The sequence below is a fragment of the Panthera pardus genome, unplaced genomic scaffold, assembly GCF_024362965.1.
Source record: "Panthera pardus isolate Hobbes unplaced genomic scaffold, ASM2436296v1 HiC_scaffold_27, whole genome shotgun sequence".
NCBI lineage: Eukaryota > Metazoa > Chordata > Mammalia > Carnivora > Felidae > Panthera > Panthera pardus.
In genome coordinates this window covers 5021132-5045367 of record NW_026526843.1, presented here as the reverse complement: position 1 = coordinate 5045367, position 24236 = coordinate 5021132, and the positions used below count along the sequence as shown (strand labels likewise).

The following is a 24236-nucleotide window of genomic DNA, read 5'->3' as shown; positions in this document are numbered from 1 at the left end:
TGCTGTGTCCCAGAGTTGGCTTGGACACTTCTCAAAGTTCCCCAAGGGTGGCTGCCTGCTTAGGGTGATTCAGTGTCTTCCTGGGGGCTTGGCTCAGCCTCGCTCCAAGCCACAGACTTTATTATGTGGATTCCAGCTTGCTGTCAATATGATCCCCGTGTATAGACTATACTAATAACCTCGATGCAAGCACTGTATACATAGAAAGTGAAATCCAATTCCTGCACAGAAGATTCCAATCCTCAAGGCATAAGGGCCAAGCCATCCATCGAATTGCAAAAGACTTAAAATGGAGGCAGCTGATTCCGAGCCTGGACTCGACTGGGAACTCACTGAATACAGGAGAGAGGGAGCCCGACACCTGACCGGGAGTCTTCGAAGCTGACTTCCGGGGAAGGGGATGGAAGGAAAAAGACCTGCTCGGAGCACTCTGGTGCTTTGGCCTTTGGGGAGTTCTTATATTATTTTACATGAAGAAGAGTCCGTAAACATTCCTAAGAGGGACCTCCGCCTTCTCATCTTAGATCTGGTTTGGAGGTACGAAGGGGGTTGGTGTGTGCACAATTCAGCCTGAATGTTCTACCTTCAGTTCTTCCATGAGGATTAGACTGCAAACTCTAGTGTATGATAGAGCACAAAAGAGGTTGGGAGAATATGGAGAATAAAATAACGTCTTCATGGTGAATTTTTTTATATCTTAGTAATTCTCCCTCATCGGTTGATGAAATTTGGCTGTATCAGCTTAATGAGTTTTTGACAAATTTACTGTAGAAGAAAGAATTTTTTAGGGGCGCCTGGGTGGCTCAGTCAGTTAAGCATCCGACTTCTGCTCAGGTCATGATCTCACAGTTCATGGGTTCTCGCCCCACGTTGGGCTGTGCGCTGACAGCTCAGAAACTGGAACCTGCTTTGGATTCTGTGTCTTTTTCTCTACCTGCCCCTCCCCCATTCACGCTCTCTCTCTCTCTCTCTCTCTCTCTCTCAAAATAAATAAACATTAAAAAATTAAAAAAAGACTTTCAGTTGAGATGCAACATAAAATGTCTCCGTCTAGGAGGTCATGGTGTGAGCATATGAGTAGATGATAAATCACATCTAGCCGTATTTCCAGATTGCAAACAACAACAACAACAAAAAAACGGTCTTGTCCTGCATTCTGCACTTGCACCGTCCTGGCAAATAATTGCTCTTGCTGTCCTCGTTCTTAGTTTGCCACAGCATCCTGGCATCTCAGCTGGCCGAAGATTTGTCCTCCACCAGAGGACCAGAAACTGTTCATTTGGTAATTCATTGTCTGGTTCTCTTCCAGAAGACTCTGGAACGCCAAATGTCAGTTTCTGCCTCGACTTGCCACCACACCGTTGGCAGGATCGTGGAACTACAGAAACGTTTAGGCTGAAATGCCGTGTCTTTTATTTTACTTGAGCTGTGTCTATCCTGCTCTCTCTTCTCCCTGCAAAAAGCAGCTTACCGACTTGGACTAAAAAATCACCTGTTTGTTCTCCAACAGGGTTGTGGATGTTGACACAGACTGTACCGTGCTCTGATGGCCCGTTCTCTGAGAACGTGGACGATATGTCTGTCGGAGACACTGGGGTACCTGGTGGGATATAATCGGTGGGTAGACAGCACCATTTTGGGTCATAAATTGTCCGGTAAGGGGAAAGCTCGTATCTCTTGAGCACCTACCCTGGGCCAGATCCTTCGTGAGGTGTTGCCATCGCCCCATGTTGGCATGGGTGCTGGCGGGGGGAGGGGGGAATTAAGGGAGTCGTCGGCAGAGGCAACTCCACGCAAGCTGTGTGCCCTTGGCCGAGTCCCTTCAGCTCTGAGAGACTCCATTTCGTCATATATAAAGTGACGGCAATGACAGCTGCCTCGCCGAGTTGTTGGGAAGGTCCAGGCAGGGTCTGTGAAAGTTATTTGGTAAACTGAGAAACCTTAGACCAAATATGATTGTTATTGAACACTATGGGAATTTAAAAAGAAGAAGAAGAAGAAGAAGAAGAAGAAGAAGAAGAAGCCGAGGTTCCAGCCTTCCAGAAAGTTATTCCTTAGTAGAGTAGACAAAGTTGCTTACGACATTTCCAAAAAATAACATCAGATGATGTGGGTGAAATCCCAAGGTTGTGGATGTATTGAGTTGCCCAGTCAGCAGTATCTCCACCTCTGCTTCCCCTTTACTGAAAACGTTCAGGCTCTGGGCGCTCGCCCTCAGTCTCCCTCAGTGCCCTCAGAGGACGTGCAGGTGCACACACGCATGTGCAGACAGGCATACGTGCCACAACCTTTCTCTGCCCAGCTCTCCTGCCTAGGATGAGGATCCTCTGAGTCTCTTGAAATTCATTTTGGGACAGGATGTCTCCTACTCTCTTGCTCATGCCCGGATCTCCCGGAGCTGGCTGAGGATCATCAGTGCATGGCACTATCACAGCCTGTGAGGTTAGACAGATTTGGGTTCGAGTCCCAGCTCTATGACTTCCTAGCTGTGTGGCTGTAACTCCGAACCCCGGTTTGCCTACCGGTAAAATACGTACCCCAGAAGGGGCGCCTGGGTGGCTCAGTCGGTTAAGTGACCGACTTCGGCTCAGGTCATGATCTCGTGGTCTGTGAGTTCGAGCCCCGTGTCGGGCTCTGTGTTGACAGCTCGGAGCCTGGAACCTGTTTCAGATTCTGTGTCTCCCCCTCTCTTTATCCCTCCCCTGCTCATGCTCCGTGTCTCTCTCTCAATAATAAATAAATGTTAAAGGAAAAAAAAACCATACTGCCGAAGTAACTACCTCGCTGGGTTGCTGGGAGTGTTACTTGAGGGAGGGTCTGCAAAGTGTTTGGTCAAGTGCCTGACACATACTAGGTGTTCAGTATGGGAGCCGTTCTTTGCACTGGTTGCTAGGCATTTGGGGGTCAACCTCCAGGAGACGTTGCCATGGCCATCCCTGATCACTGTGCACAGCGCCGGAGCTAGCATCCTTGACAACGTGTTGCCCTCCTCTCAACCACCCCGTTCTGTTTCTAACTCTTCATTCGGCCATACCGACCACATTTTGTCTCTTTTCATTGGGGATTTGCACGTTGCCCTTCTGCCTCAGCTAAAGTTTCTATAAGATGACAGCCATAAAGGCGGCTTTCTTCAGTGGAGATGAATGTGCAAAGTGTGTTTTACCGAGGTCCTCCCTCCTCCCCAGGCTGCTCTAATGTAGCTTTCTGCATTTTGACGCTATTTGGTGAAACGTAGATTTTGAAAATATGTGCGTACAAAGCAAGGCCTTTTCCAGATTTCGTTATCGAGCCCAGTCTCAGGGCTTCTGTAGCCTCTAGTCTGGCTCTCTCTTATTAAAAATTAATTTTCATTTAGTCTGTGACATGTATGATTTCTCTAAACTAATTTTCTTTTTTCCTGGGTTATTCCCTGTCAAAGCTGTTTGAATGACAAAGAAATGCCCTTCCTGGGAGCAACACTGGCCTCGAGGCTAGCTTCCTCCAAATCCTTCATGTCGGTCTGAGATATAATTTTTAGCTCTTTATTTTATTCTTCAAAACTCCCACGGGGATCAGCCAGGAGCTCAGCAATGGGCCTGTGCTTCTCTTACCAAGACCCCAGAGTACAAAAACAAGTGGGAGACTGAGGGTCAGACAATGCTATTCTTGCTTTTTAAATGATCATTATTAAAACCTACCTAGGGCTTTTGTGTCACCTGAAGTCAGTTTTGACACTGTCCCCCGATCTTTCGGTTTTGACTTTATCTTCCTAGTCAGTAGAAGCCCAGAAAGCTTACTTGCACGTTTCTGTCTCACCCTTTCCATCTAAAGAAGTTTGCCTCTCACTTAAGTCCTGCTTTTTTTTTTAAAGTTTATTTATTTTTGAGAGAGACAGAGACAGTGTGAGTGGGGGAGGGGCAGAGAAAGAGGGAGAGAGAGAGAATCCCAAGCAGGCTCGATACCATCAGCACAGAGCCCGATGTGGGACTCGAACTCACAAAACCATGAGATCATGACCTGAGCCGAAACCAAGAGTCAGACGTCTACACGACTGAGCCACCTAGGCGCCCCTACGTCCTGCTTTTTTCGACTCAGCTACTAGCTGCGGGATCATCTCTGGTAGTGCATTTGTGCCAACAAGAAGGCTAGAGGGCGGGGTCCCTCCCCAGCACTTCTCATGAGCTAGCACAGCTTGGATCACAGAAAGCTCCGGCTGGATGGGCCTCCAGGGTCATTGAGTGCAGCCTCTCATCTTACCAAGGTCAGCAACTAAAATCCCAGAGACATCAAGCAAGTAGCGCCAGGTCACACAGCGAGCTAGCGGCAGAACTGGGACTCAGACAGACATTGTTCTCTTTGCACCCAGCTCGGCATCTTTCCTACTCTGCCACCGTTACCTGGTGCTGACAGCCCAGGGTTCCGGGGGTGGATGCCCTTGCCCCCCTCTGCCACCTGCAGGGTGAACCCAAAACTGACTTGGTTTTCAAGCTGACTGCTGTGGTTCGACCAGCTGATCACATCCAAACTGCTCCGGCCAGATCCACCGTTAAGTTTTGAAGGGCAGGGAGCTAAACACTGGTGTCAGTAGTGTAGAGTGGAACAAAGCGAGTACAACCCGCTTCTCCTCTCCACCTCAGCATCCCAAGCATCTCTCCCCGCCCTGTTAGACAGCTGGCCCTAGAGCAACATGGGTTTGAACTGTGCCAGTCCACTTACATGCACATTGGAAAAAAGTTTTTATTTATTTATTTATTTATTTACTTATTTATTTATTTACTTACTTATTTTGAGAGAGAAAGAGAGAGAGGCAGGGGGGGCGGAGAGAAAGAGAATCCCAAGAAGGCTCCACGCTATTAGCACGGAGCCTGATGTGGGGGCTCGAACTCATGAAACCATGAGATCGTGACCTGAGCCAAAATCAAGAGTTGGTCACTCAACCGACTGAGCCACCCAGGTGCCCCGGCAAATTTTTTACGGTACAGTACAGTAAATATATTTTCTCTTCCGTATGACTTTCTGAATGACATTTTCTTTTGTCTTGCTTAATTTGTTGTACGAATACAGTGTAACGCATATGACGGGTGCCTGGCTAGCTCAGTCGGAGGAGCATGCGACTCTTGGTCTTGGGGTTGTGAGTTGAAGCCCCGAGTTGGGTGTAGAGATTACTTAAAAAAATAAAAATCTTTTTAAAAAAATACATATAACATACAACATATGTGTTAATCAAGTGTTTATGTTATTGGTGAGGCTTCTGGTCGACAGTAGGCTTTTAGTAGTCAAGTTTGGGGCAAGTTAAATGTTATTTGTGGATTTTTGACTCTGCATGAGGTCAGCGCCTCTAACCCTCATGGCGTTCGAGGGTGGACTGTACATAGTATCCCTTACTATGTAGTTCATGGCATCTCACTGGAGGGATCATTCATTAGGGCTGTCTTCCTCTTCCTTGTGAGTGTCTCCTGTTAGGGGTCTTGAGTCCGTGTTTTAATCTTCAGTATGATTAAATGGATCAGAGGTTTTCCTCCTCCATGGGATACAGGCCAGGAGAGCACTGAAGACGTACAGAGAGGTAGGGTAAGAAAAAAGGAGCATATAAATAAATGGGATGGGGTGGCAAAACCAGCCTGGGTCACAATTAGGCCTATCACCTGCCCCCCATGGCCAGTCATTAAATATATGTATGTTTCTATTGTGGAAAACATAAGAGCTCAGACCACAGATACTCAGAATTAAAAAGGAAAGGGAAAGGAACATTTCCTGAAGATCTACTTTTCCTAAAACTAGACCCCGTGCTCTCAGTCGATGACAATCCAGTGAGGTGGCTGTCATTGGTCCCATTTTCCTGGATGAGAAAACTGAGGGCCTGATTAAATCCCAGGGTGATATCCTCTCCAAACCTCTGTTCTTTCCTTGTTAAACAACAACAACAACAACAACAACAACAACAACAACAAAAGTCTTTTGAGATTGCATTCCTCTTAAGCAGCATTCTGAAGGTACCTGGTCAGGCTATTTTATGAGTGCAAACTGAGGCGCAAAGAAGGTGAGTGTCTGAGGAGGTGAGTTGAGCCTGTCACCTGTGGCTGCCAAGCCCTGGATTCCATAGCTGTAAAGGCCCTGCCTGTACGACCGACGTCCCAGCAGCGAGAAGGGGGAATCTACCAGTTAGTGAAATAGTGGAGATCCCTCCTCAGGACATGGGCAGTTGTTGGTCTGCACGTTCCGCGTCCACTATGACCCCCGGCCAGGGCTCATCTCGCCTCTGCGGCATGCATTCACGTCGCACCCCGAATGCCTACATGGCACATTCTCCTCTTCTTTCATTCCTCGAGCCCCGTGGTCTGTAAGGCTAATAAACAAAACGCAGTGTTTTGTCGGGGGAAATTGGCTGGATGTTGACAGTGATGTATCCAACACACCCAACCTGTTTATAATATTAGAGCTAAATTTCAGAACAGCACTTTCTTTTTTTTTTTTTTTAACATTTATTTATTTTTGAGAGAGAGACCGAGCACAAGCAGAGGAGGGGCAGAGAGAGAGGGAGACACAGAATCCGAAGCAGGCTCCAGGCTCCGAGCTGTCAGCACAGAGCCCAATGCCGGGCTCGAACTCACAAACCTTCAGATCCTGACCCGAGCCGCAGTCGGACGCTCAACCCACTGAGCCACCCAGGCGCCCTCCAGAACGGCGCTTTCATTAAGTACTACTGCTCACTCAAGTTTTGGAGTGAAACGAACTGACTTGATAGTTTGCATGCCTTCAATCTTTGTGACAAAAATCGCCTATTATTGAGGGTATGAACGTTTTTTAAAAAACGAGAGACAGCTGGAAAGACAGGGCAGAAGAGAACGCTCAGGATAAGGGGAAGTGCATTTCCTTAGATTTCCTTAGTGTTTTATGCTTTCTATCAAGAGTGCCAGCACTTTCTTTGACATTACATTTTCACTATTTCTGTTCTAATTTGAACAGGGGACCCTGCTGTCACCCCTATAACAGAGGCCCGGAATAAGTCCAGCTGCTGATTGCCTGGTGGGACCTAACAATGTGAGCGTCACAGACTCACATCATCAAGGACCAGGCCTATGGCTTTCCCTTGAGATGAGGCGCTGAGGGTTTGGAAGCACTTTGGCCCTTGAGGAAGACAAGAAATCACGTGCCTTAGAATTCAGAGTCCGAAAAGTGCCTTTGAATCACCACATCAACTTTGCCTTCTTACAACCAGGGAGCTGAGTCTGAGAGACAACAAGTGGCTTCCTCACTCGTTAGTGGCCGAGTTGAGACAAGAACCCAGACCTCTGGACTCCCGGGGCCGATGTTCTTCTAACTATCCCCGCTGCCCTCACCAACTCCAGCCACCAAACGCATGTCTGGAAGTGTCCTGCTTAGTATGCAAGCCGGGCTGACCTTTATGCTCTCAGAATCATCAGAGTTTTGTGGAAACCGTGGAAGGATGGTTCTGGAAAAATAATGAAAAGCCAAGCACGCTGCGGAGACAAACAGAAGCCCTGCTCAGACTGCAGAGTCCTCTGCACCTTCCAAGTATTGAATCCCAAATATATGCACACACGTAGAAACTCAGGCTGGTCTAAGAAATAAGGAGATGCAAAACCAAAGACCTGATAAGGCAGCCAGGTCTTTCCCCCTTCCCCCTCCCCAGCTCCAAAATAGGGCTGATTCCAGCGGAGCAATATAAGGATCTTTGTTATTCAGTTCCTGAGAGGAACCGGCTCCTGGGAGGTGGGTCCAGCCCTGGACTGCGAGAGGTCTTGGAACTTCCTGCCGAGGCCAGGCCTGGCCTCAGCGGAACATGGCTCAGACACCGCCTCTTCACCCCAGGAAGGGCCCTCTGAGATTTGTGGGGCCCCCTACTCCCCTCAAAGACACTTCCTTCCACTTCTAGGAGCCCTGATGTGTGAAATCCACCAGAGAGACTGATTTCTTTTTCTTACAGCATGAGGTGGGTGGAGGAAAGGCTTGTAAATGCAAATATCCTCCAGGAAGCTGTCGTATGCATTCATACTGGATCTCAGAAACTGGGCTTTATAGCCCCAAACTGGCCCTTCTTTTGTTCTGCGACTACCCATCTGCCTGCCTCTTTCTCTGAGAGTCAGACTGTAAGTGTGTGCGTGTATGTGTGCACACGCATGTGTGCGTGTGTTCCTTTGCATGATCTGAAAGAGTAAATCCTGATTCCACTCCCCCCTCCCTGTTACCGGTTACCTGCCCTCCCCGCATCTCTACCCAAGGCACTTTACCCTGTTCCAATCCCAGAAACTCCAATTAGTTGCTGGAGGCATGAATGTGTGACCCATCCATTTCAGAATTGTTTTCCTGGGGATCCAAAGAATGCCATTATAATAGTGCGATGGCAGAGGGTTCATCATATGGCATCACGAGGAGAGCCACCTGCTGGACTAAAGAGGCTGACTGTTGTAGGTGGCCAAGGAGAAGGAAGGGACAGCCAGCAAGCCAAGCTCCTGGGCCACTCCCAGGGTTTCGCACTCCCCCGGGGCTCAAGTCCACACCCATCCTCAGGGGGAGCAGGCTTGTCCCACAAGCCTGAGCGGGGGCAGCAGGGGAGCTCTTGGGAAGCCAAGATGTCTACCTTGTAAGCTGCTGCATCTGGCTCCGTATACAAGTCAGCGTGTCCCCCTGGAGCCCTGGGACAGGTAGGATGCCTGAAATGCAAGATTCCCCCCCAAATCCCTCATGCCTGGAGCCGGGCAAAGGGTCCCTCACTGTCCCCAGTAGGTTTGGGGGCACATGGAAGTCCAGCCAGGACTGGGGAAGTACGGGGGTGGGCATGGGTAGGGGGCACAGCTCTGAGATAGTCTGAGAAGGACCCTTTCCTTAATTGGCCTGTGATTCCGTGGGCACATCCGAGCTTAGAGCAGCAGGTAAACACAGCAGGTAAAATTGCCCCAAAGGTCATCCTCACAGTTACCCAGATGGTTAAAAAGGAGGAATTAGTCTGATTTTACAGAAGCAGAAACTGAGGCTTAGGAGGGGCAAGTGATTATCTCAGGGCTGCCCAGCAAGGAAGTGATAATTCTCAGACCAGTGCTTGCTGTTTTGCTGCTGCACAGAGGGATCAGATATTCTGACAGAGATACTGGGAGAGCCTGTCCCTGGTGGGACTTGACCCTATTCCCATACTCACCTCACTATCCCCCCTACCTCAGCCCCGACAGCGAGTATCCGAAACACTGCTGCCTCCCAGGTCCCTTCAGCAGTGGGACTAGACAGAGTGGGCATTTGATCACAGAAACATCAGTTTCTGATGTACCTGATCAATCAGATAGGAACAGTCTGAGTCCTGAGTTCCTGGGGACCTTGTCCTGAAAGGACATCTCCTCTTTCCTTGCGAATCCTTACATTTGCGGTCCTTGCGGCCAAAAAGAGCCTTTTAACACCAGGGTTTGGGGAATGGTCTGTACTTATTTATTAGAGGAGGTGGTGTCAGTGTCAGGAAATGGGCTGGATAGTGCCTGGTTTTTTGGCTCCAAACCCTGAGGCTTTGCTGTGTGACCTTGGGCAAGTGTCTTTCCCTCTCTGGGCCTCAGTTTCCTCATTTATCACATCGCCTTGGATTAGACGGCCCCACTCTGATGTAGGATTGAGCCATGTACCTTTCCTTCAATAAACCTCATAGGAACGAAGCCTTCCTGTAGGCACGGGGCTGGATGCCGGGGGTTCGGCAAGAAAAGAGGAGTAAGGGTGAGTCTCTGCTCTGCAAACGCTCAGATTCCCATCCTGTAACGGTTTTTTTTTTTTGTTGTTGTTGTTGTTTTTTTTTTTTTGGTCATGCTTTTCCTTCATGCTGACTTACCTTTTCAGAAAATGCCCCCGCTTCCGCTGGAGAATGGAAATTGGCAAAGAGAGAGGGAAAAGGTCCAATTTGCGCCTTTGCTATTTTAGGGGCGGTTGAAATTACCAGCCAAAGTGGAGTGATGCGCTCACTGGAGTGACCTCCGTTCCCCAAGATAGGAGAAAACCCAGGTCCTCTGCTCGTGAAGTGGCTTGAGCTCTTAGGCGTGAGGCATTATTACATAAATTCAAGCTCGCTGCTGATCCTTAGTACCCTGAGTTGCCTGAAGGGGGGAATGGCACTGCCTGCGTGTGCAGCCCGGGCGCTCGGGCCGCCGCTGCAACCGGAGCGAAGAGCGCCCGCCCGCACCACCTGTCCCCGCCGGCATTCCAGAGTAGAGGCCGAATTGGCAGCGAGCCGGCCCGGATCAGTCGCCGCCTCAGTCCTCGCGGGCCCTCCTAGGGGTGTGTCTCGCGGCTTCAACTCCCAGCCGCTCCTGGACGAGCCCCCAAAGGCGTCTTCCTCCCTGGCGGGAGCCGCGCGCACCTCTCTCTTCGCGCTGCTGCCCCGAAGCCGCCGCAGGCGGATGCACGACCTCAGGAGACGCTGGGACCTGGGCTCCCTCTGCCGGGCCCTGCTCACTCGGGGCCTGGCCGCCCTGGGCCACTCGCTGAAGCACGTGCTCGGCGCGATCTTCTCCAAGATTTTCGGCCCCCTAGCCAGGTACGTTTTAGGCGAAAGCGGGACTCGCGCGCCCGGCTCGGGGCGCGCGGGAGCCGCGCGGGGAGGGAAGGCAGCCGCGAGGGGAGGGCAGGGAGCAAAGTTCCAGCCGGCCGGCGGCGGCCGGGCTGGGGGCTCCGGAGGGGCGCGGCGCGCGTTCGGTCACGCTGCGGCTCCTTCCCCGCCGTTCCGCGGGCACCGGCTGCGCAGCGTCTCCGCTCGCGAGTCGGGCCGCCGGCGGACTCGTCCCCCCGGGGGAACCCCGAACGCCGGGCGCGGGGCTCGCTCGAGGCGGCCGCCAAGGTGGGCGAGCGGGCGCGGGCCAGTGCGGGGCTTCGGGGCGCGCGGCGAGGGAGCCCCGCGAGTCGGGCGAGCGGGGAGGCGGCGGCGTGCGCGCCCAGGGGACTGGGGGCACAGGCACCGGGGAGAGTCCTGTGGGCGAAGCGGGATGGGGATGGGAGCCACCGTGAGCGGAGCGAGACGTGCGGGGGCTCGGCCCGGGGGTGGGAGTTGGGGAGTGGGGCGACCGAGGCGAGCGGCGTCCCGCGGGTACGAGACCCCGCGACACGGCTCCGGAGAGCTCCGGCGGGGGGAGAGGGCAGGCGGCCAGCGGGAAGGAGTCGGGGGGAGGGGGGTGTGCGGCAGGAGCCACAGCGCTGAGCCTGCCGGGAAGGAAGGAAGCGGGGAAGGGCGCCGCCGCCGCCGCCGCCGCCGTGGAGTACTCGGTGTGGAGGGGAGGGGGAAAGGGGCGCAACGGCGGCGCCGGGGGGGGAGGAGGCGGTGCGGGCGCACGGCGAGCGCGGGCTGAGCTGCGGGACTGACGTAACGAGCTTGGGTTTCCCCCAGCGTCGGGAACATGGATGAGAAATCCAACAAGCTGCTGCTGGCTTTGGTGATGCTCTTCCTATTTGCCGTGATCGTCCTCCAGTACGTGTGCCCCGGCACAGAATGCCAGCTCCTCCGCCTGCAGGCGTTCAGCTCCCCGATGCCGGACCCGTACCGCTCGGAGGATGAGAGCTCCGCCAGGTTCGTGCCCCGTTACAATTTCAGCCGCGGCGACCTCCTGCGCAAGGTAGACTTCGACATCAAGGGCGATGACCTGATCGTGTTCCTGCACATTCAGAAGACCGGGGGCACCACTTTCGGCCGCCACCTGGTGCGCAACATCCAGCTGGAGCAGCCTTGCGAGTGCCGCGTGGGGCAGAAGAAATGCACTTGCCACCGGCCGGGTAAGCGGGAGACCTGGCTCTTCTCCAGGTTCTCCACGGGCTGGAGCTGCGGGCTGCACGCCGACTGGACCGAGCTCACCAGCTGCGTGCCCGCCGTGGTGGACGGCAAGCGCGACGCCAGACTGCGACCGTCCAGGTGAGTGCGCGCCCGCGGCGGAGCAGGCCACTGGAGCGCGGGAGCCGACGTGGGCCCCGGCGGGCGGAGGGCGGGGACGCGCTGCTGACCGCTGCCGGCGCCCCTGTGCGCACCTCGGGGGCCGGGCGGGTGCGCCGGGCTGGGCGGGCGCCAGACTCCTTGGCGCGCACGCTCGCGGCGCCGTGGCGGCCGCAGAAAGCCCGCCCGCTGCGGCTCGGGACGGCTAGTCGGTCTGTGGGCGGGTTGGCCTGCTCCGGGGCCCGGAGGGCGTGCGGGGTGAGCGGCCGGGAGGCCCCTAACGAGCGCCCCTCGGCCGCCGCCGGGACAGGGTACCGCACGCGGACTCCGCACCGGAGCGGCGGGAAGAACCGGTCTCTGTGTGTGGCGTCCCTGAGTGCCTCCTCTTCTTTCTCTTCTTTTCTCTGCGCCCCGGTCCCAAAGCCTCCTTTCTGCCCTCTCGTCCTTTTCCCGCTCCGCATTCTCCCCCACTGCTTCTCTCACTTCCTCTATTTGCCCTTCTTTCTCTTGCTCCTGATCTCGTCGGCTCCTGGCCCTGGCTCTTGCACTTTCCCTCTTCCTCACTTTGCTGCTCGTTCTTTCTCTTTTACTCTTTCTGGTTTTTCTCTTTTTGCTTGACTTCGGCCACTCTCCTCCTTTGTCTCCTCTGGCTCTGCTCTTCCCGGGCGATTGGGTGACCCTCTGCCGCTGTCCGGGGACACCGGGGAGGGCTGGTGGTACCCAGGTTGCGCCCCTCGCTACTGGCTGCACTGGAGGCACCCGCAGCGCTTTGAGAGTGAGGGGGCACCGTGCATGCCGAAGGGCGAGCTGGGACTCTTCCCTGACCCCACGTGGGGTTCAGTCTTGAAGAACCCCTCCAGATGTACAGATCCCGAGCCCCAGCGTGGGGGGCCGGCAGCCCACGTGCTGGGAACCGGGTCTGATGGGGAAAAAGGTGATTTATGAAGTCTGTAGCCAGTTGCTTTTGAAGCTAGGGCATTTTCCTCCATCCAGCCGCAATGCCCAGTTGCTGGAGGTCATGGAGTGCCATAAAAGCGGGAGAGGAAGAAGGGCAGGTTGGGCTGGAGTTGCTCTGGCCAGGGGTCCCATTCTGCCACTGTCCCCAAAACAGATCTGGGCTGGGGCAGGGAGCCCAGGGACTGGACTGGGTGAGTCTAGTTGCCAGGGGGGCCCTGGATGGGGTCTTTGGGCAGGCGGGGACAAGGCTGTGCTCTCTGCCTCCCCATCAGGCATCACGGGTTGGGGGGGGGGCACTCCAGGCTGCTGTTTACATTAGCTGTGTACCTGGGAGGCTCCCAGCTCCCACTCCTGCCTCCCCAACCCCCCAAGCAGGGTACTCCAAGTAGGTGCTTTGCAGACACTCTTGCAATGCAACAGCCAGTGCAGTTTCTTTTTTCTAGATGCAGGCAAATGGAGCCCTCTGACTTTCTGGTCACCATTGAATTTTGAAGAGACCTCACCCCGCTTCATTCTCCCTTTCCTCAGGCTACAGTGTCTTTTCTTGAATGCTGGGATTCTGGCAGAATCCGTTGAACTTTCACTGCCTTAACAGGCCTAACAGATTTTTTTTTTGTTTTGTTTTGTTTTGTTTTTTTTTCAATCCTAAGCAAACCTTGGTTCCAGGAAGGTTGCCACCTCAGTCCATTGTGGGAGTTGTGTAAGTCATTGCCACCATAGGATTCTGGTGTTCAAGAAGATCCCAAACAATTTGGCAATATCGAAAATAATCTCACTTGCTGGTGGAGCTTGTAGGTGTAGTGAGGGGTGGTGATATTTAAAAAAAAAAAAAAAAAAAAAAAAAAAAAAAAAAAAAGCTCTTTAGAGCAAAAATAGAATCCCACAGCCATGACTATATCCTGAGAAGTAGAAATGAGGTCTTGGCCACTATGGAAGCCATGGTTCTGTCTAGAGCTCCACGGGGCACATGTGCCTTTTGAAATCCTTTTGGACATGTAGGTCAGGGTGTGACATGATCTCTAAGCGCACCTTTCAGATGTGGTCCGGATTATATCTTTTTTTTGGTAGCCACTGTCCTCTGGCAGATCCCTTCAGAAATTTTCCTTCAGAAGTTTTCCGTAAGATAACCAGACCCCTCAAGGGGAGGGTTCACCCTCTGGGATTGTCCCAAATCGAAGCAAAATTATCTGAATGAAATGAGATTTTCTTGGTCGTAGAAAGGGTGATACCACAGTGCCATCTAGTCTAATTAAAGAGGAACCACTTTTTAAAGAGAGTTATTGGCTCTCACAATATTTGCACAAATTAAATAAAATTTGTTAGAGAAACACACTGCTACCCCAAGGGCACCTTTTTACTTCGCTGATTCCTACCCACCTCCAGAAATCTTCATCTTAAAGAATAGGGATAGCTCGAGGGTTCCAGCATTTCCCAAGGTGTTGATACATCCCTGCCTTCAGGACCAGTTCAGTGAGTTCTGATAATCTCCAAGAGGGAAGGTATGCGTAAGTGCGTGAGTGAGAGTGTGTGTGTGTGTGTGTGTGTGTGTGTGTGTGATGAAAATTTAGACACGGGCAGCAGTGATGCGTGGGGGTGAAGAGCTGGTCTCAGGAGATGAGAGTCAGCCATGAGGACTTCCTGTGTGGAGTGCTCTTCTGTGCCAGCTGCTGGTCTCTGTGCTCCCCTGAACTGAGGAGAACAGCAGCTCTGTCTGTTTGGCCTGGGAGTCCTGACACCTGGGCTTCAGCTTCAGGCCCGCCACGAACCAGCTGTGTGACCTTGGACCGGGGCCTGTATGGAGAGTGCGTCGCACTCTGATGGACCTTTCACATCCCTTAATCTCTGGCATGTCACTGTAAACTTGCAGTGTCTTTGGGAAGGGGGCAGAGTGGGCAAAAGTATCCCCGTTTGTCAGATGAGCGTGAAGCCAAAGCGGGTGAAGGACTTTCCCAAGGTCATGGAGCTCTTTAGTGGCACAGTGGGAATCTTCTTCCAATTCTGCCTGCTCTGTTGGCCGTGTCTTGATGAGCAGGGGATTGGCGCAAACACGGTGAGGGACTTCATGTTAGTCACGCCCATGGAGTGAACGCTGGGTAGATGGTAACCAATACCGTTGTCACCGACATCATCGCCGTTTTCAGTAACGTTACATGTGTGAGTTTGGACGAGTGATTGGAGCAGGGTCGCCGCACCCATTGGGAGGAGAACAGATTTGTAGCTCCCTGAGGCTTTTAGCTCAGCAGCAACGAGGGCCACTTTCTGACTCGCAACCATCTATCCACATTAAGGGGGTGGGGAGGGGGGAGGGGCCATCGTGCCTGCTGGCCGGGACCCTGAATCCCGCTCCCACTGCTACTTGTGCTGTGCTTCCCTGCCTCGGCGGATGGCAGGGTGCTTGCGTGATGGGAACGGCTGTGAGCACGTTGCCTGGCGAGGACAAAGAGAATGCGTGGCTGGCAAAAGGCTCAAGTTGTTTATTGAGAATAATAGTTCTCAAAAAGAAAAAAAGAAACAAAAAGAAAAGACTAGAAATTGCATTTCATGCATCTGTCTGCCAATATGTTGTTTGGGGTCAGAGAAGGGTCCCGCTCATTCTAGAATTTCTAAGACCTTTTTTTTTTTTTTTTTGAAAATGTACCAGAGCATTCTTGCTTCCCAGCTGTTAAGACTCCCGAATTCTGCAGGCTCTTCTCAGGCCAAATCCCCTCTGTCTGTAGCCAACTCCAGTGCACCACTTAGTCTGTGGGAGGAATTCAGAACTGGGCACAGGGAACGTGCGCTGGCCTCATTTTTCTCTGCCAGGTACCGTGGCGGCTGGCACACACGGGGCGGCGGGAGGGTGCAGGGGCACAGATCAGACGCTGTGGCTGGTGCAAGTCAAAGAATCCGATCGCGATTTTCCTCTTGCATCCTCGACTTCTAGTGTCTCTGAATCTTGCAGGGGCCGTACGGAAGAGTAATGAACTGTCATCTAAAATCCAGTAGGGCATCAGTGACAGGAGAAGACTGAGAGGCACTTACAGGGAGAAAAGCTTTCTTTCGCTTTCCGTTTCCTTCAAAAAGGTGGCTCTGTTTGGAAAGAGCCGCGTCTTAGCAAGAACTCCGTGGTGCCTGTGCCTACTCATGCCTCACGTGCCCAGGCTCCCACTCCTTCCCGTTCTGGATCCTGCGGTGAGGCGGGATGACACGCGGGGCCTTCGGGTGCCAGGTATGGGGCGAGGGGGCGAGCATGCATTTCTTCAGCTGCCTTTGAAAAGACCTGTCAGAGCCTCCCACCTCCTTCGCAGGAGAAGGGGAGAAGCTCGGTATCACACGTGTCGTGGCGTGGACGGCAGTCATGTTGTCGGAGTCCCGACAAAACTCTTCCCTCCTCAGGGTAAAAAAAAAGGGCTCTTCGGGGTGAGCATTTCTTAACCGTAATTTTCGATCAGTGGTGCCGTGTGGCAAGAAGAATGTTAGCGCTTTGCCTTTTACAGATACCTGTCGTCAACTTCGGTAGTGGGAGGTGACACGAACGATTAGTCATCTTTTCCATCGTTATTCATTACGCAAAATTTTGTGAAACTGCCCATTATCTTCCAGGGAAGGCACGTCATTCTTGCTGTCGCAGAGCTTACAATAGAACGAAATAATTTGGGAGTTTAGACATTTAATAAAGGAGGGGGATTTTGTTTGGAAACGATTTGAATATCTGGAATGTCTTTAAAATGGCACACCTTCGCAGGAATATAGCAAAACGTGGAGAAAAGTCCATCCGTTTATGTGAAAGTTGATGTCTAATCAGCAAACTGTGAAGTATCATGACCTCTGCACAGTGCTAGCAGTTGGGGGAAATTAGAGCCAAGACAAAGGCTGAAAAGCCAAGGCCACCATCTTTAGCCCCAAGTCCGTAAAGATTAGAGGGTAAAGTGCAGAACTGTGTAGTACAGACAGGTCAGAGTTGGGGGTGGGGTGGGGGAGGGCTTGTCATTTGGAGCAGGTCCACCCCCCCCCCACCCCCGTAGAATGGGAGGTTTAACCAAGACGCTTTCTCAGGCCCATTCCTTCCTGAGTAATGAGGAACAGGCCCGAAACAGGAGAGATGTATTCAGGAAGGCGTCTGGGAATGAGTGGGTTGTATTTAGAAGAAAAGAGGCATTGTGGGTGGGCATGGCATCCTTCTGGCATCATGAGGTTCGGCAGCCTCACCTAGCCAGGGCTGGCTGGAACCGAGAAGGTCACGGTCGGGGAAGGGTGAAGGAGGTGGGTGGGGGAGGCCTCATTGTTGACGTCCTGGAATGGTAGTGAGGAAGTTGAACCCCAGTGACGAGGAGAAGCACTTGGGTGGAAGGAATGTAAAAAACACAAAAGGACATGAAGGGTGGAGTCCAGCTGGATGCATCTTCTCGATGTCTGGAGTGGAGGTAGCACCAGGGGTCAAATCGCAGAGCTCGAGGAGGGCATCTAGTTTGGGTTGGAGGGCGCTATACCGAAGAGCTGTGACTGGTCTATGTGGCCTAGATGTCTAGTGGCCAGGGCTTATAGGGAAGGGCAAACCACTATGGGGCAGATTAGGGCTTAGTTGTGTATGTGGGAGTCTGTGAACCCAGTTAATCTGATTTCACAATTGGCATTATTATTTAAATGATAGCTGCAATTCACATGTGGGGCTCTCAGCCAAGGAGAAGGATGCTTGAATAGAGGAAAAGATAGACAGTTATGATTACATAAAAACGAGAACTGTTCATCTGTCAAAAAGTATCCAAAATGGAAAGGCATATGTCAGACTGATGAAAATATGCACAACAAATAAAACTGACAAAAAGATGACATCTTTTCTGTATAAAGGACTCCTACGAATTGATTAGAAAAACAAAGAATATGACCAGACAATTTACAGCACGGGAACCACAACTAGTTGACAGACATGGAAACACTGTTTAGTCCCACAAGGGTGTGGTAAATATCCTAATTCTCACACGTTGTAAGTGGGCGTGTGAATTCGAATGATTCTATTGGAAATAAGTTAGATAATATAAACAGAGAACGTTAAAAATATTTATTTGTTTGACCTATAATTTCTTTCCTGGGATTTTACTGAGAGCCGTAGTCCTGCACACAGTTTTCATTCATTCACTCACTTATTTACTTATTCACTTTTTAATTCAATAAATATTTATTGAGAGTCCCCCTATCACTGTGCTATGTGTGGGGGGCACTGTCAGGAACCGGGCAGATGTGCGTGGAGAGGGAAAGACAGATATGAAACCAACACTTAATGACTTAAAATTGTTGAGAAATACCGCGGGCGGGGGAAGTATAACGTGATATAATGGTACACTGGAGTTCTTTATAAGTGCAACAAATTGGAAAAATCTGGACATCCACATAGAGGAGAATGGCTCAAGGAATCTCAGTGCATCCACTCGGAGGATTATTACAAAATCATTTAAATGTCCTTTCATAGAGTATGGAAAATTGCTAGTGATTTAAAGCTAAGGGAACAAGAGATAGACAATTATGGACCCATTTAACTACAGCTATGTTAGAGAGAAGGGGTGGAGAGCGGGAGAGGGAGGGAGAGAGAGTGGGAGAGAGAGAGAGAGAGAGAGAGACAAAACATCTTCCCATCCCTCTGAATCTGAGCGTAAAAGACAAAGATTGAAAGAAAAATACCAGGATATTAGTAGATCCATTAGTGGCTTATTCTTACTCTGCTTCTCTGAAGGTTTTGCGCTTCCTTTATGAGTATGCATTACTTTTATAATAAAAGTAAACATTAACAATTTTAAAAATGGTGTTTTATTTCGGCTGTGGTAAATTATACTCATGTCAACCTTTTGGCTCCTGAAGATCGTGGCTGGCTATTTCATTAGCCTCTTGATATCCGGGGAGTTCTTAATGAGGAAAGCAGTTTCAGCTAAATAAACTCTCAGACTGGAAGGCAGAGGTGAGGAATCCGCTCAGTTGATTTTTTTTTGATGAGTGGCTGTTATCATATGCTAAAGACACCATGGAACTCTTACACTCAGTACAGTATAGAGATATTTGAATGGATTGCTCTTGTTGTTTCTCTGTTTAAAAGTTAAATGGAAGGGCGCCTGGGTGGCTCAGTCGGTTAAGTGTCTGACTCTTGATTTTGGCTCAGGTCATGATCCCAGGGTTGGGGATCGAGCCTTGCGTAAGGCTCCATGTTGAGCATGGGGCTTGCTTGGGATTCTCTTTCTCTCTCCTTCCCCATCTTTCTTCCCCTTCCCTGTTTGGTCTCTTTCTCCCTCTCTCAAAATAAGTAAATAAACGTTAAAAAAATAAAAGTGAAATGGAACAGGAAATTAATAGTGGTACACAACTGGAAATAATAAGACTTGTTCGGCTCAGCCAGAGCCACCCAAGATAACCTAGACTCTGAATCTTCATGAGCCTCTTTCCAGGTCAGCTGATGCCAGAGCTAATGGTCTGGCTCAAAGAGTCCAGTCCTGGGGCTGGTGAAGGGCTCTCGTTCCAAACATCCACAACTGAGAGCTTCGGTCAGTTAGTGCTCATGTTGTCCTCATCCAAGAAAGGAAGGGAGTCCTCTTTGCTGGGACAGCCTGCTCGCAGAGCAGTTTTCCTTCATAAGAGCATTGCCCCCAGTTGAATAGAAATTAAATTACTTACAAATTAACTAATATACTTAGAAGTGAAATTTAGGAATTCTGAATTAAGTTGATTAGACCACTTCATTCCTCAGCTGCTGCGGGTATCTGAGGGGCTACTATATACAGTGAGGTGCATAATCTTAAACTGTTGAAACTCCACCGAAACTCCATTCTAGGTACCAGCTATTTTGACAGTGTAAAGAATGTGCTTCACAGCTGAAAAGCCGATATCGACATTTGGAGACAAATAAAAGAAGATATTTAGTCACTGAGTTTAGAAAAAAAAAAGGTAGGGGTGGGAATGTTCTCTTTTCCATTAAAGCATAATGAAGAATCCAATTGATGGTATACGTCTTCTCATACAATGCCTTTGTAAGCTTGCAGAAATATTTGTCCAACTTGAGTAAAATATTTATTGGCAAAAGAGCATTTTTAGTTTCACTGGGTATTGGACTTCACAGATTATTCCGTTGGTCTTATTGCATCCCATTTGTTATTTCTGCCATTTTGCCTCTGAGAACAGTGTTGAAGACTTTGACACATTTCAGAGCATTACACTAAATAAATCTGTCTTGCACATTCTACTGTGCTTTTTCTGGAATATTATAAATATTCAAATGTAGGCACACTTGCAAATTCAAAATAAAATTCAATACATGCAAATTCTGCATAAATTCCATATTTATAACTTAGCAATAGTTATGAACTTGTTATCCTATGATATAAATATATCAAAAAGGAGCTCATGGGAATTACCAATAAATATATTTTTCTGATTAAACTGTGGATTCTTTTTTAGTCACCATTTAAGCTTCAATTCTGGGATATATTATAAGAGAATAATTTGCACTTCATTTACTCTGAATTGTCAAGAATCATGTTCTTCCCCGATGTAAATGTCTGCAAAAAGGACTTCTTATTCAGTTTGATTGCTTTTTAAATTTTACCAGCAGAGATGCCCTAGTGAGCCTAAGAGAATTGGTCTGTTTCTTGTGAAGAGTTTAGTTCTAATGAATCACTTCCATGCACTTTTCTGAAGGAATATAGGGCAATTGAAATGTGTAATGCATTGATTTACATTCCTTGCATTAATTGACTTTCTCCCATAACTATACTAATAAAGACAAGTCTTCAGTATAGTATCAGCTCCGATTCACTGATGGAGATCATTGGACTTTTGCTAGCTTCCTACAGGAGAGTGAATGCCGCAAAGAGGGTTTAGAAATTGACTAGGGTGACCAGGTTATAGACAGGAAACTAACTCAGAGATACTTCAAAAAAGTCCTTTGGTCTTGGCAGCCAGCTTCTCAGTTAATGTAATAAATAGAAGTTGACTAAACTCACCAGTTGAAAGACCTAGATTATCACATTGGATGAGAATATGAACTCCAGCCACGTGCTGTGCATAAAAGACAAAGCTAAAACATAAGGATACAGGTGGGATTGGAATAGATGCACTCTGCCAATACCAACCAGAAGAAAGCTGAAGTAGTTCAGTTGATATCAGATGAATACCCTAAATGAAAACCTTTATTGCGGATATACGGGATCACTGAATAACGGCAGAAAGTTCCATTTTCCGGATAGCAATCCTAAACTTGTATGCACTTGATACCTTGTTTTAAAATATATAAAGCACAAACTGACAGGGCACTCGGGAGATGTTGTAAAGTCTGCTGATCTCTTTCAGAAATCGACAGATGAAACGAACAAAAAAAAATGGGTAAAGATACAGAGATTTGGTTAACAAGCTCAGTGTAATGGACCTGCACCCAATTAAAAAAAATGCACATTCTTCTCAAGCACATATGGAACAGTTGCAAAAATAGACCATATACTAAGCTGTAAAGTTAGTCTGGAAAAACTTCAGTGAGTAAATATCTTACAGACCATACTATCTGACCAGGCAGTGCTTAGTCATTGGATGTTGTAATCAGTTAGGCAGGAACAAGGGATGAGACTCTGAGTGCATGAGAAGGAACTAGTAGCTTGATATATTTGGAAGGGTTGCCAATTCTTCACTGACCACATCAGGTTTCTTAATTCACATGCAAGAGTGTAGAACTCCAAGACTGGCAAAGAGAAGTGCTGGAAAGTGATGGTTTGACCCAGGTAGGTTGGCCTGATTTTCCCTGGAGACCTATTGATGTTTTGGGGTACCTATTAAGACAGGCCCTATGCCAGGGGCATAACGTGTATTTTTCTCATTTAATCCTAAAACAACCCTCTAAGGTAGATGTTTTAAAAATCCATTTAAAGATGAAAAAACAGAAAATTGGGCCCAAATCTACCCAGCCAGTCAATATAGGAGCTGACAGTTTAAAAAGAATTAGGCCACTTGGCTTGTCTCATATGTTTTAATGGCCACAAAACTTTGAGACAAATCTCCAGAAGCCTCTACCCACTTTTTGGCCATGTCTGTTGTACGAGCTAAGTAAAATCGAGACTTGTTATCTGATATCTTTTCAAAACATCTTCTAGAAAGTTTAATCAGAATTACTCTTTAAAGGTGAATTCTGCAGCTCTTTATGCCCCTTCTTAAATGAAGACTTAGATCTCCAACAATAAAGAAAGTATAAGTAGATATCCAAGATATTGCAAGTGCGTTTGACACTGATTTACAAGAGAAGAATGCAGTTTTAGGGGAAGTAAACAAAGAAAGGAGTTATGCTAGAGGAAAGATTATTTTCAGGTAAGGAAAATGAGGACCTTAACTGTATTTTAATTTATGCCCCATGCGGACTTAAAATATGGTGCACACACTTGATAAGATTTGTAAGAGGCCAAAGCATCTTAGCCCTTCGGGAATGTTGGCAGTTGCCTCATTAGCAAAGTCACTTGCACCGCTCTGACTGTGGCCTGTTTCTATAAATGACCATCACTTTTTGCCCTGTGTCTGGCCTGTGTAGACACAGCCTTTGGAGGGTAGTGTGAATGAGTTCTGCCAGATCAATTCACGTGGTCTTGAAACATGAAAGCCAGTGAAATGAAGATACTTTCTCTCAAAACCAAGTGAGGAATCCTTAAGCCTGCTCTTATCCCGGGGGCTCATCATGAAGATAGGAGTGACCATTCTGTCTCTTTCAGAAGAGGCTGCTTTGGAAAAGAGAACATGTGAATTAGCCTGGGCCTACCAGCCTGGCAGACATGAATTCGGGCGGCCAAGAAATTAGGTTGACGGCATTGAAGGATGGTAAAAAGATGCCCAGTGTAACCAGAGGCCAGGGTGACCTTGGAGTGATGGCCACCTCAGCAGGTAACTTACAGCCGAGACTTTCCGAAGTGGAACATTAACTGGCACGACATCCTGAAGGTCGAAAGATAGAGCCTATTAGCCAGATACACTAGATGCAGAAATACTTAGTGTTTTTGTGATTGGTTTTGCTGAGGGTCGTGCAGTGTGTTCTAGGAGTGAAATAGGCCAACTCCAACTCATGAAAGCAACGTTGGAATGAAGCAGTTTGGGGTGAATGATGCGTAGTAGGCTTTTATGAAAACTCACTTCAGTACCAATTTTAATGGACATGTAGAAGTGATTTTATGCATAAACACACCATAAGATTACTGAAAGACAATTACTCTAATATGTGACTGTGGACCTGAAGCAAGGTATTTTTAAAAATAGTTTTGCGTTATTGAACAAAATGGCCTGTGCGTTATTTCTCCTTGAAGGTAAGGATCCATGCCTAGCATCCACCACTCTCACTTTGTTCTTTGTGACTTGGAAGCAAATCAAAAGATAAAAAAGATATCATTTCAGCATTAGTATAGCATTTTACAATCTTCTGGCAGCATTTGTATTTATCACCATATGGGTGTACGTTAAATCTGCATATCTCCCTCTCATTTATATGTTTATGAAGTTATAAAGATATACACATGTGCACACAAAGTAATTAAGCAAGTGATATGTGTTTGACAATGTTTGGTGACTTAATGCCAATTAGAGGGGGGTTAAAAAAAAAAAACCTTGCTTTTCTAATCCAATTGCTTCCATGCTTTTTGGTGTATGCACTTAAGGACAGAATCCATTTAAAGTGAGGAGATTTGCATACGTGCAGCTTTGAGCGAGACTTCTATTTATTCCAGATGGCCTTGAAAAATTATACCGAGGGCCTCAGAGACCTGGATGTCACGAGATCCATTAGGATGAGACTGAAATCACACTTGGGTTTCCAGCACTTTCTCCTGTACGAGAAGGGGGTGTGCTTTTGATACGGGGGAGGCTGAAGGTATGTCTATGGCGTAGCTAGACTGTTCAGTGAAGCCCAGTGAGCTCAGCTCAGCTCAAGGAGGGAGTCCTGTGTTGCAGGCACCTCATCTACCCCGCTTCTAAGAAAATGGCTCATGATTTTCCAGAGTTCAGCAGAATGCCAAGTTAAAGGCTGCAAGCACAGAAGTGAGCAGTTACACGGACAGTCTTGCCTTTTAAAAAACACGGTTGCATTGGAATGGGCAAGTTTGCGATGCCCCCCATTGAATGTCCTTTTTTGTTTTCCTTTTCAAGCATGGTGATTATTCCTTGTGGGAAGTCTATGGTTCTAGTATCTAGGGAGGGTGTGGGGTCTCAGGCTGTGACCTTTGGCTGGGAATATCTTCTCTAGAGAATGTCATAGAGGTCTTGCTTCCGTGATGACAGCAGACAGACCAGGGACCACGAAAATCCAGCTCTTCTGGTTTGCTGGGGTCTGACCCCGGGATGTAGCTCTTTCTGGTTATTGTAGGGGAGCTCTTGTATGTAGCGAGCCTGCTAAGATGGAGAGATCTGAGTGCCA

General features: G+C 49.0%; 1 protein-coding gene across 2 annotated transcripts in view; it reads left to right on the top strand.

The window, feature by feature from the left end:
• The first annotated feature begins 10032 nt into the window (after positions 1 to 10032).
• The window catches only part of HS6ST2 (heparan sulfate 6-O-sulfotransferase 2), a 286429-nt gene continuing 272225 nt past the window's right edge, over positions 10033 to 24236 (top strand). The window contains exons 1-2 of one of the 2 annotated variants that reach the window (XM_053892024.1): positions 10033 to 10507; positions 11351 to 11869. In XM_053892024.1, coding sequence (XP_053747999.1) covers positions 10080 to 10507; positions 11351 to 11869 — 947 coding nt within the window. In that variant the 5' untranslated portion in view covers positions 10033 to 10079. The remainder of the gene's footprint in view (positions 10508 to 11350; positions 11870 to 24236) is intronic. The other variant, XM_053892025.1, reaches the window with a different exon arrangement.